General features: G+C 44.5%; 2 protein-coding genes across 6 annotated transcripts; both read left to right on the top strand.

Moving 5' to 3' along the window:
• Positions 1-4,102, top strand: LOC108872422 (uncharacterized protein C6orf118). Of its 4 annotated transcripts, none has more exons than XM_018660076.2 (11): positions 1-95; positions 424-471; positions 550-1,181; positions 1,392-1,514; positions 2,023-2,082; positions 2,400-2,524; positions 2,659-2,720; positions 3,007-3,191; positions 3,434-3,487; positions 3,606-3,667; positions 3,765-4,102. In XM_018660076.2, the coding sequence occupies exons 3-11, from the start codon at positions 552-554 to the stop codon at positions 3,811-3,813; spliced, it is 1,350 nt and encodes a 449-aa protein (XP_018515592.1). In that variant the 5' UTR covers positions 1-95; positions 424-471; positions 550-551; the 3' UTR covers positions 3,814-4,102. The 4 variants fall into 4 exon arrangements, with proteins under 4 accessions (XP_018515592.1, XP_018515593.1, XP_018515594.1 ...); XM_018660077.2 differs by having other exon boundaries at positions 424-476; XM_018660078.2 differs by lacking the exon at positions 1-95 and having other exon boundaries at positions 104-471.
• A 4,114-nt stretch (positions 4,103-8,216) lies between these two features.
• pla2g12b (phospholipase A2, group XIIB) lies at positions 8,217-10,622 on the top strand. Of its 2 annotated transcripts, none has more exons than XM_018660094.2 (4): positions 8,217-9,448; positions 9,939-10,027; positions 10,163-10,328; positions 10,478-10,622. In XM_018660094.2, exons 1-4 carry the CDS (start codon positions 8,824-8,826, stop codon positions 10,594-10,596), a joined length of 999 nt encoding a protein of 332 aa, XP_018515610.1. In that variant the 5' UTR covers positions 8,217-8,823; the 3' UTR covers positions 10,597-10,622. The 2 variants fall into 2 exon arrangements, with proteins under 2 accessions (XP_018515610.1, XP_018515611.1); XM_018660095.2 differs by having other exon boundaries at positions 8,227-9,448; positions 9,939-10,015.
• The last annotated feature ends 54 nt before the right edge of the window (positions 10,623-10,676 follow it).

The raw sequence follows: 10,676 nt of genomic DNA, 5'->3' as shown, positions 1-10,676 counted from the left end.
CGCGTTTCGATCTCCATGGCAACCGAATTGTGGGCAGGAAGGAAAAAAGTTTGCTGTCTGTCGTGATTCCGCTCAAAAGTGCAATTAGCAAACAGGTGAGGACATTCTTTAGGGGTTTCTGTGTGTCTGCTTTCTTCACGTGCTTCAGCTGCTAATTGGCAAAATATTTATTGGCAACACTTCGAAGTCCTCTGTGATTTGTTTAAGCGCTGTCTGGAAGCTAAATAATTGTTTTAATTTACTTTCCTTCGGTTTCTTTTCATTAATTTGTGTCTTTTCAGCACAGAAGATTGTTATTGCGCCCCAAAACATCGCCGAGTTCGTCGTCATTTATCTGTTTCTACGTCATTTAACCGCTATCGAGAAAAGCCGTATAGGCCTGTCGGTAAATGAGATTTTCAATTGTCATCTCTTAATTAACAGATACTTCTCAGGCCTGCTACATAACATGGGAAACGTCTTATATTTGAGGTGAGGTAAGTATATTAGACTCTATCATGTGTGTGTCTTTCAACAAACTTCATAATAATTTGCTTCATGCTTTCATAGCTATGTCCAGCAGCTGTAAGCCAAAGCCTAGGTGCTTTGGGAGCGACATCCACAGACTGCTGCAGGCTGCTGAAGCTGGTCAGAAGGCTGATATCCTCACCTTGTCCTCAGGCCATCTGGGGCCCCGCAGTCTGAACCAGAGTCAGCCTCACACGCAGACAAATCAGTCTTTCTGGAAGATGTCTCGGAGCCAAGAAGAAACCCCAAACCCTCTGGCACTCCAGCAGAGACGAACAAAGGCACTGACCTATGTAAAGAAGAAAGAAATGAAAGAGTCTCCCCCAGAGTTCACCGTCAGCACTGGGTCTGAAGTCTCTGAGTCAGGACAAGACCGGGCTACTGGTGGCTTATCACATGCAGACAGAAGAGAGGATATAAGTCTACCTAAAATAGTTGATTGTTCCTCAAACTCTTTGCCATTCCAGCCGAGAGCATTTTCCCAGAAAAAGCCTAACTCTTCATCTGATCCGGAGGGAAAACAGCAATTTTGCTCAAGCCATTCTGACCATGAAGGACTGAATAATGAAGACCAGCTAAAGACAAAACAATGGTTTGGCAGGCAATTCATAGCCAAGCAGGACCCCTGGGCTGGAATAAATGTTGCTGAAATGCATGAGAGGAAACTACAAAAGGTGAGCCTGGTCACTCAAACCATGGCATCACATGTAATTGCACCTTTTTTGGTTCTTCAGGCTTTATAATATGTTCATTTTTAACTGTATGGTAATTGTGCCCTCTCAACACTCTTGCAGGAGGTGCATGAATAAATAACGCATACAGACTCTTATGCACATCTTAACTTGCCAACGTTGTGTGTGTGTGTGTGTTCCTGTCATATCCAGGAGCTGAAGAAGCTGTCAGTGCAGAGCTGGCCCAGCAGAGACCGCCTTGCGGTGTTCAGTGACGTCTTTGATGATGTATGTGAAAGCTCGCCAGTATTTGGACGCATCCTGAGGGAAATTAAGGTTTTTCCATTTCCTCTGTACCCACTAGCACATTTTTAGCATGTGCCGTCAGACGTATTAGAGCCAAGAGAGAGTGAGTCCCTGGTGTAGCAAGCGGAAGTAGAGCAACCACTGGACCCTGGTCATCACACATCAGGGAGCAGGTCATCAGAGGGCAACAGTTCTATTACTGCTCATTAAAATTTAGTTTGTGCATTTTGCTCATAAACAAAACTGAAAGTAAATGAAACCGATCACTGCTTGACATTAATTTGTTTCAGTTAGTAAAAGGTGAAGTTGACATTATCATTCAGACAAAATCTTGTAATTATTTGACTCTTGTTATTCTTGTTATCTTAAAACTACAGGAATGAGTACTTTAGTTTATCCTTATGAGAACACAAACATATACACTTCATTTATCAGTGGCTAAAACATTACAGCAATCAACAAATATGATTATTTCCACAAAAGTTTTGAATTAATCTTCAAAGAGTGAAATAATGTTTGTTTTGCTTTTTTCTTGCAGACAGATTATGATTTGTATGTCAACCACATGATGGCTTCCCTGTCACCAGTGCATGACTTGGTAAAGTACACTCTGCATAATGTATTCAATACAGACTAAAATAATAATGTGAAGATGGAGACCTGACTTCATGACCTTATTTCCTGTCAAAGATATTGATTCCCTTCTGTGTTTGTCAGCTGACTGACAGCAAGCATAACATTATGGCTCAGTGTTTACTGTGGATTATCAAACAGGTGCTTTCACAGTCAAACATTAAAACTTTCAACATAGAGGATGTAGCCTGAAATAGTTTTGCAATGGTCACTGAACAAGAATTTAGCATCTTTTCGGTTTGTGGCAAACAATAAAAGACGTATGTTGTTGTTTTGCTTCAGTCGTTGAATACTTCACTTGAAGGTCTTGACAACAGCAAAGTAAGAGAAATGGAGTTGGAAGATGCTGAAAAAGAGGTTAGCAGACTGGAGGAGGAGGCCAGAAGAGCTCTAAAGGAGAATAAACGGTACTGAAAGGATCTCTCTCTCTCTCTCTCTCTCTCTCTACCAAATCTCTACCAAATATATATATATATATATATATATATATATATATATCAGTCTTATCAGTTTAAGCATGTTTGTTCTTTTTTAATCTTAGGGTCAGAAATGACTTACAGAATGTTCCAGTTATCACAGCCCCAGAAGACTTTGACGTGAAGAGTAAGTCTCAAGACTACACTGGTATATCTAATCATTGGTAAACCACATCTACAGTAAGCATCTGCTGTACTGTATGTTACCCTGCGGGGCAACGGCACATTTGTTCCGTCTGTGGACAGACTGAACAAATAATCACTTTGTCATGCCAACAGGCATAAAGAGAGTTTTGTAGTATCAGTGAGTCAGCTGTGATTTTATAATGCCTGCAGGGGTGTGTATGTACAAGTACAGATACATCATTAGTCACTACAGTGCGTTCATGCTTGGCTCCTCTGTGTTTGGACAGATGTATCTCTGTCAGGGCTGCAAGACAGTGGGACTACCACGGGCACCACCAACAGTATCCAATTTAAGAAGCTTCAGGTGTTGAACCTGTGGCAGGAGATCCAACAGCTGGAGGAGGAGATTAAGGAGAGGATGGTGTCCACTGTTACAACCACTGCCACTGAGAGACGCATCAAAGAAATAAAGGTGCAGGGAGATAAAAGTGCCTATCCTCCCATATTTTTTGCCACATTTCTATGGATGAATACTTTGACTCTCCTATTCTACACAAGTTTCTGAATAGTGCAGCTTGACATTTGACCTTTGACATCACACTGAGCATTTTTGCCTTTGCTTTCTTTCAGAAAAAAGTTAAAGCAGGATCTGTGATTGCTAAAAATGCATATGGCTGCTGTTTTTATTCAACTATTTTTTCTGTTTGCTCTCAGACAGAGACAATGAGACTGATAGCCTCAAATGACCGTCTGAAGACCTCCAACAAGGCAAGGGAGTTTGACCTTTTCCCTGCCATATCATTAGTTTTGTTAAAGTATTACAGATTTTGAATGCATGTCCTGCTATGTGACAGTGGAACATGTTTTTTACTCTTTATTTTTCAAGAATCTGGAAAACAAAATCAACATGGTGCTGAACAGAGAGAAAGCAAGCAAGACCATAAGACGGTAAATGTTATGTTGCACTTACCAAAGGACTTTGCTGTAGTTTACTGGAACCAAGTTACTCTTTCTTACTTCTGCTCTCCTCTGTTTTTACCACTAGGACATTGTGGGATGAAATAGAAAGCGACCTGCAGAAAGAGAGTGAATAGCTTCATCGGCAAGTAAACCAGCAAATACTCTATTGAGATGTTTCAACATTAGACAGTAGACTTAGACTTAGACTTAGACTTAGACGGACTTTATTGATCCCTTTGGGATGACTCCCTCGGGGAAATTACATTTCCAGCAGCAAATACAGGCAGAAGATGTAAATAAAATAGGAAAGAATATAAATATAAATAGAATTGGATTGAGGGTGATTTAAGATAAATATGCAGAGTATACTGGACTGTGTGTGGCATTAACATAAATAATAAATATAGATATGCTGAAACTGTATGTTACTTGAGTGTCCAGGTGGGTTATTGCACTTTAAGGGGGGCTACCACTCCCTTCTGTCCTCCATACCCTACTCTCCCTCCTCCTCCCCCCAAGTGAGGAGTTGTGGAGTGTGATGGCATGGTGGACAAAGGAGTTCTTCAGTCTGTTGGTCCTACACTTGGGCAGGAGCAGTCTTTCACTGAACAGGCTCCTCTGGTTGCTGATGACAGTGTGCAGAGGGTGGCTGGTATTGTCCATGATATCCAGCAGTTTGTCCAGTGTCCTCATCTCTGCCACCGTCACCAGAGAGTCCAACTTCATGCCGACCACAGAGCCGGCCCGCCTGATCAGTTTCTCCAGTCTGTTTGTGTCCTTTTTTGATATGCTGCTCCCCCAGCACACCACAGTGTAAAAGAGGACGCTGGCAACCACAGACTGGTAGAACATCCACAGCAGTTTGCTGCAGACATTAAAAGACCGCAGTCTCCTTAGGAAGTACAGCCTGCTTTGTGTCTTTCCATACAGGTGGCTGGTGTGTGTTGTCCAGTCCAGTTTATTGTCCAACCACAGCCCAAGGTATTTGTAGGAGTCCACAGCCTCCACCTCAGCTCCCTCTAACAGGATTGGTCGCTGTCTTGGTCTGGACCTCCCAAAGTCAATGACCAGCTCCTTCGTCTTAGAGGTGTTGAGTTGTAGGTGGTTAGTGTGGCACCATGCAGCAAAGTCCCCCACCAGTCTCCGATACTCCTCCTCTCTGTCATCCCTGATGCACCCAACGATGGCTGTGTCATCGGCGTACTTCTGTATGTGACACAGCTCCGAGTTGTAACAGAAGTCCGAGGTGTACAGGGTGAAGAGAAGAGGGGCCAGCACTGTGCCCTGGGGGGCTCCAGTGCTGCTGACCACAGTGTCAGACGTGATGTCCTTCAGCCTGACGTACTGTGGCCTGCCAGTGAGGTAGTCGGAGATCCAGTCCACCAGATAGGGGTCCACTCCCATCCTGCTCAGTTTGTCACGAAGCATAGGGGGCTGGATGGTATTAAAGGCACTGGAGAAGTCCAAGAAGAGAATCCTCACTGTGCCGCTTCCCTTATCCAGGTGGGAGTGGGCTCTGTGTAGCAGGTAGAGGATGGCATCCTCCACCCCAACACCTTGCTGGTAAGCAAACTGCAGGCGGTCCTGGGCATGTTGCACCTGGGGTCTGAGGAGGCTAAGGAAGAGCCGCTCCAACGTCTTCATCAGGTGTGAAGTGAGTGCCACCGGTCGGAAGTCATTCAGCTCGCTGGGCCGGTTCTTCTTCGGAACTGGAACGATGCAGGATGTCTTCCAGAGGGTGGGCACTCTCCCTAGCTGCAGGCTAAGGTTGAAGATCCGTTGTAGTGGTTCCCCCAGTTCTGTAGCGCATGTCTTCAGCAGTCTTGGACACACTTTGTCCGGGCCTGCTGCTTTCCTGGGCCGGAGCTTCCTCAGCTGTCCTCTGACCTGGTCTGTGGTGATATGAGGCGGAGTGGGGGAGGAGGAGGGGGGTGTTGTGGTGTCTGTGGGGAGGTGTGTAGAGGGAAGAAGGAGAGATGGCTGCGGTGAGGGTGGGGGTGGGGGGGACAAGGGCTGGTTGAACCTGTTGAAGAAGTCATTCAGTTCGTTCGCCCTCTCCATTGTCCCCCCTATGGCTCTGGTCTTTGTGTTGTGGCCTGTGATGGTCTTCACACCTTGCCAGACCTCCCTCATGTTGTTCTCCCTCAGCTTCTGCTCCACCTTTCTCCTGTAGCTGTCCTTAGCTTCCCTCACACAATGTTTCACCTCCTGCTGTGCTGCCTTCATGGCCTCCCTGTCTCTGCTCCTGAAGGCAGCCTTCTTCCTGTTGAGGACAGCCTTGACTTCCCGCGTTACCCATGGCTTGTTGTTAGGGTAACAGCGGACTGTCTTGACAGGGGAGACCACATCTACACAGAAATTCAGGTACTCTGTCAGACAGTGTGTCATCCCCTCAATGTCCTCATCATGCGGGTTGATCAGCACATCCCAGACCGTGGTGTTGTAACAGTCTCTCAAGGCACTTTCCATCTCAGGGGACCATCTTCTGATGGACCGAGTTGTCACCGGCTGCTTTTGGACCAGGGGGGTGTACAGTGGCTGTAGGTGAACCAGATTGTGATCAGACTTCCCTAGAGGGGGGAGGGGAGTCGCTCTGTATGCATCCCTTACATTAACATACAGAAGATCAATTGTCCTGTTGTTTCTAGTAGGACAGTCTACAACCTGATTAAAAACAGCCAAGGTAGAGTCCAAGGTTACATGGTTAAAGTCCCCAGAGATGATCATAAGTGCCTCAGGGTGCTGTGTCTGCAGCCTTGCTGTGATGGAGTGGATCTTCTCACAGGCAGTGGTTGCGTCCGCTCTCGGAGGGATGTAAACGCCGACGGTGATCACGTGACTGAACTCCCTCGGCAGGTAATATGGCCGTAGGCTAACAGCTAGCAGTTCGAGGTCACGGCAGCACAAGACTGTCTTTACAGAGATATGTCCTGGGTTACACCAGCGGTTGTTGACATACATGATGAGTCCCCCACCTTTGTTTTTACCGCTTGCGTTAGTGTCTCTGTCGGCTCTCACAGCAGTGAATCCCAGCAGGTCCACGTTAGCATCCGGTACGAGGTGGTTCAGCCATGTCTCCGTAAAGATGAACAAGCTGCTCTCGCGGTAGATCCGCTGGTTGTTTAGTGCGGATAGCTCGTCGATCTTGTTCGGCAGCGAGTTCACATTCCCCATGATTACGGAGGGAATCGATGGTTTGTAGCGCCTCCGATTCTCCTCAAGCTCAGCCTTTCGCTTGGCCCCGGCCTTGCAGCCCCTGGGTCTCCTCCTCAGCTCCGTCGGGATGGAGTGTCGTATCCCGGCTCGGCCCTTTGTGCGCAGAGTCAGCAGTTCCTCTCGTGAATAAGTGAGGAAACTGGCTCTTGGTTGCATTTTAAAGTTGAAAATATCCATAGGATATATATAAAGCACACCGTCTCTTCACAAGAAGAGTAAGAAGAGTAGAGGGAAAAAAAAAGAAAAGTTAAAGAGCTAAAAAGAGCAAAAGAAACTACGGAGCTACTGGAGAGGCAGCCGTCTCCCACAGCGCCAAATACTGTTGTATGCGCCAAATACTGTTGTATGCGCCAAATACTGTTGTATGCAATAGGTAAAGTACAATTTGCAATAAAAATGAAGGTATTTAAGGAGTCACATCTTTGACAAATAGCAACAACTTAACTTTTGAGATTACCATGTCCTAGTCGTGGCCCTTAAGTTTAATACATACAGAAAATCTCTTTATCAGAAATAACAGTGTAGATCAAGCAAAAACACAGAACCCACATTCATACAGTTGTTACTGATATAATATTTTTGCAGTATTTTGATGTGAAGCTAATATTAGCCTCTTACTGTATATACTGTTGGATACTTTAATTTATAATAATGTGTTCTATTTTAAAAGATAGTGACATGTTTTGCATGTAAAACCCTCATTTACATATTATATAATATTAAATTATTAGTACTGTAGATGTCAAATTAAAGTAGTGGAGTAAAATGTTTGCTTCTGAAATATGGTAAGGTGGAAGTATAACATGTTCTTAACATGAAAAATATTACAAACAGTACAACCAGTACAAATATTTCTTAATTGCACTTGAATACAACTGTGAGTACTTGCAATTAGTTTGTTCAGCTGTTAGCAGCGAACATTTACATTTATTTTTGCCGCATAACCATCAACATTCTTAAGCCATGAATTATGAGTGTGCTTCAAGCACAGTGATCACATATGCATGTGGTGTTTTATATTAGAGGATGTCACCCTGCAGTTAAAGAACAGAAATGAATTTACTGTTAGTTACTGTAGCTCAGAGCAGTCCAAGTAGTATTTGTCAATATGAAAAACTTTCACCTTTCATCAGTTGAAAAAAGAGCATAAGGCCTGCATATTCTCACAGCAATCTGATTTATTCATTTGTACAAACTGAATAGGACACAGGAAGAAAAAAAACTGACACCCCATAACATAAATCTCAACTGGTAAAACATACGTTGATGGAAAAAGACCACTAAAAAGCAGTGGTTGCACATTACTCTTCAAACACAAGAGGGCAGCAGATACATGGGAGAAAATAGCTCTGTGTAGTACACAGCAAATCCTGCACTAAAGCAAGTTACTTTGAAAAATCCACCCCACAACTTCATGCCAAATGAATAAGATAATGCTGCGTTTGTCTCTGCACATATTCAGTGTGTAACTGCCAGTGTCTGACCTTTATCAAAACACAGTGAAGATCGTTTGAAGTTTGTGATGTCTTGATAAAGGTCACATGCTGAAAATGGCAGCATTCGATGTGCTGAGTGTTAAAGTGAATACGAAGATGGTTTTCCTTTAGGCTCAAGTTCCATGTGACTCTTGAGTCATAAAAGTCCAATTACCCATTTAATGTATTCACGAATCACAGAGAATGAGAAAATTGGGAGGAATTAAAGATTTCTTTGGATTGATATGGGGTGACCTTTGCCCCCAACATGAGAGAGTGCCTTGCTGTCTGCTAGAGCTTAATCAGAGGTCAAAGTCTGCTCTCTCTGGCTGACAGAGCCAGTAGGAGCAGAGTATGTTTTTGTCCCTCACTCTCTAAGTCCCTCTCACCCTGTTGACAACACCTGGTCTTGTGGAGAGCTTCCTCTTCTTGGATTGTCACCAGTCCATCACCATGCTGCTTCGAACTGTGGTCCTGCTCCTCCTCTGCGTGTCCATGGGCATGTGTGCCACTTTAGGCCACTACCAGGCTGAAGCAAAGGAGGAAGAGGAAGTCCTTGCTGTGAAATTAGCTGCTGTAACTGATGATATTACTGCAGCTGCCTCTGTAGATTCAGCTAAAGAAGGTGTAGCTGCCACAGATGCCCAAGTAGGTGATTCACCTGCAACTGAGGCACCTGTAGCAAATAACCTTTTCGGTGACAAACTACTAGCTAAAATACTTGCAATGGATAACCCAGCAGCTGACAAACCTGAAGCGGATGTCCCTGTAGCAGATGGTGCTACAGCTGAAGAGCCAAGGACCGATGATGATAGGCCTGTCGGAGACCCCCCTGCTATGGAAGCTCAAGCTGAAGAGGCTGTCACCCAGGAACAACCTTCTTCTGATGAGGAGGGGAATGAGATCAGACCAGTCAAAACAAACCAGACCCTGGACAGACCCTTGGCTAATGAAGATGATAACAGTTGGAGCCTTAACTCGATTAGAAATAGCTTCCAGACTGTGCATGGATACTTTGACTCCCTGGTGGAGCTGGTGGGGGGTCACAATGGTGTGTGTCAGTACCGCTGCAGATATGGTAAGTAAATTCAATTTCTTAAATTGTTAAGTTACCAAGACCAACAAATCTTTAGTGTTCTGGAGTTGGGGATGATTCAGGGGACACAGAGATAGCTGGATGGTCAGGGTGTTTTCAAAGCAGCCATTATTATGTTGTTCACATCCAGTATTCACTCTGTTACTGTTTGTTTCTTTTCTTAGCGCATTTTAACTCTCAAATTCAATCAGTTCTTCTGCTGCTGGTTTATCAGCAACTTACGTCTTGACTCAAGATAATGTACAGTATATGGCCCTAAGGCTACTGATACTGATCAGTCCATGAGATAGATGTACTGTACTTACAGTTACACAATCAATACAGATGTTCTCAAACAGAAGTTACATCTTATCTGTGAAATGACACACACACCTAAGAGCTATAAATCCTTGACTTGGAGTACATGATGACATTACTTTATGTGTCTTTACATTAGTTCAAGAATTTAACTGAACTTCTTTTTTTTCCTCAGGAGAAGCTCCTCAGCCTCGTCACGGCTACAAACTCCCAGAGCCCAATGGCTGCAGCTCCTCTCTGGTGGGATTCCAGGTGAATACCGCTGTAGGTGGCCTTATCATAGCACCAACAGCCCAGAACTACAGCACCAAGCCTATATAGTGGAGCTAACTACAAACATAATGTCAGCTTCTGTATTAGTAAACTGCACTGACACAATTCAGTTCTTTCTTTTGACAGCTTGACCTGGGGATCCCTGCCATGACAGAGTGCTGTAACCAGCTTGACGTGTGTTATGACACTTGTGGCTCGAGCAAGTACGACTGCGACTCCAAGTTTCGCATGTGTCTGCATGGCATCTGCACTGACCTCAAGAAAAGCCTGGGCTTTGTGTCAGAGGTACAAGGTGAGATATTTGCAGTTACAACTACCCTTTTATTGGCTGTGCACTGTGATAAAATATACAGGAGCTGCAGGAACATCTCACATGCTTAGAAATCATCAAAAAAAAACCTGACTCCCTCCTCTCTGTCTTTATCTGTCTTTTGCTCTTAGCCTGCGAGTCAATGGCAGACGCTCTCTTCAACACAGTGTGGACTCTGGGTTGTAGGCCTTACATGAACAGCCAGAGGGCAGCGTGTGTCTGCAAGGGAGAGGAGAGGGATGAACTGTGACACAGAACACTATGGACAACTCCTGGACACTTTGACAAATCAGAGTCGTGGGTATTTCCACAGATTATATTATATATATT

The sequence above is a fragment of the Lates calcarifer genome, linkage group LG16_LG22 (genome assembly GCF_001640805.2).
Source record: "Lates calcarifer isolate ASB-BC8 linkage group LG16_LG22, TLL_Latcal_v3, whole genome shotgun sequence".
Lineage (NCBI taxonomy): Eukaryota > Metazoa > Chordata > Actinopteri > Centropomidae > Lates > Lates calcarifer.
The sequence above is the reverse complement of the archived record's forward strand: the minus strand, read 5'-3'. Positions and strand labels throughout refer to the sequence as shown.

What these genes read in the sequence shown, in the direction of transcription:
- LOC108872422 (XM_018660076.2), top strand. Translation starts at nt 552, where the DNA reads ATGTCCAGCAGCTGTAAGCCAAAGCCTAGGTGCTTTGGGAGCGACATC. An exon ending in GCTCTAAAGGAGAATAAACG is followed by an intron (nt 2,525 to 2,658) that starts GTACTGAAAGGA and finishes TTTTAATCTTAG; the next exon opens with GGTCAGAAATGACTTACAGA. An exon ending in AGAAGACTTTGACGTGAAGA is followed by an intron (nt 2,721 to 3,006) that starts GTAAGTCTCAAG and finishes GTGTTTGGACAG; the next exon opens with ATGTATCTCTGTCAGGGCTG.
- pla2g12b (XM_018660094.2), top strand. Translation starts at nt 8,824, where the DNA reads ATGCTGCTTCGAACTGTGGTCCTGCTCCTCCTCTGCGTGTCCATGGGC. An exon ending in TCAGTACCGCTGCAGATATG is followed by an intron (nt 9,449 to 9,938) that starts GTAAGTAAATTC and finishes TTTTTTCCTCAG; the next exon opens with GAGAAGCTCCTCAGCCTCGT. An exon ending in GATTCCAGGTGAATACCGCT is followed by an intron (nt 10,028 to 10,162) that starts GTAGGTGGCCTT and finishes TTCTTTTGACAG; the next exon opens with CTTGACCTGGGGATCCCTGC.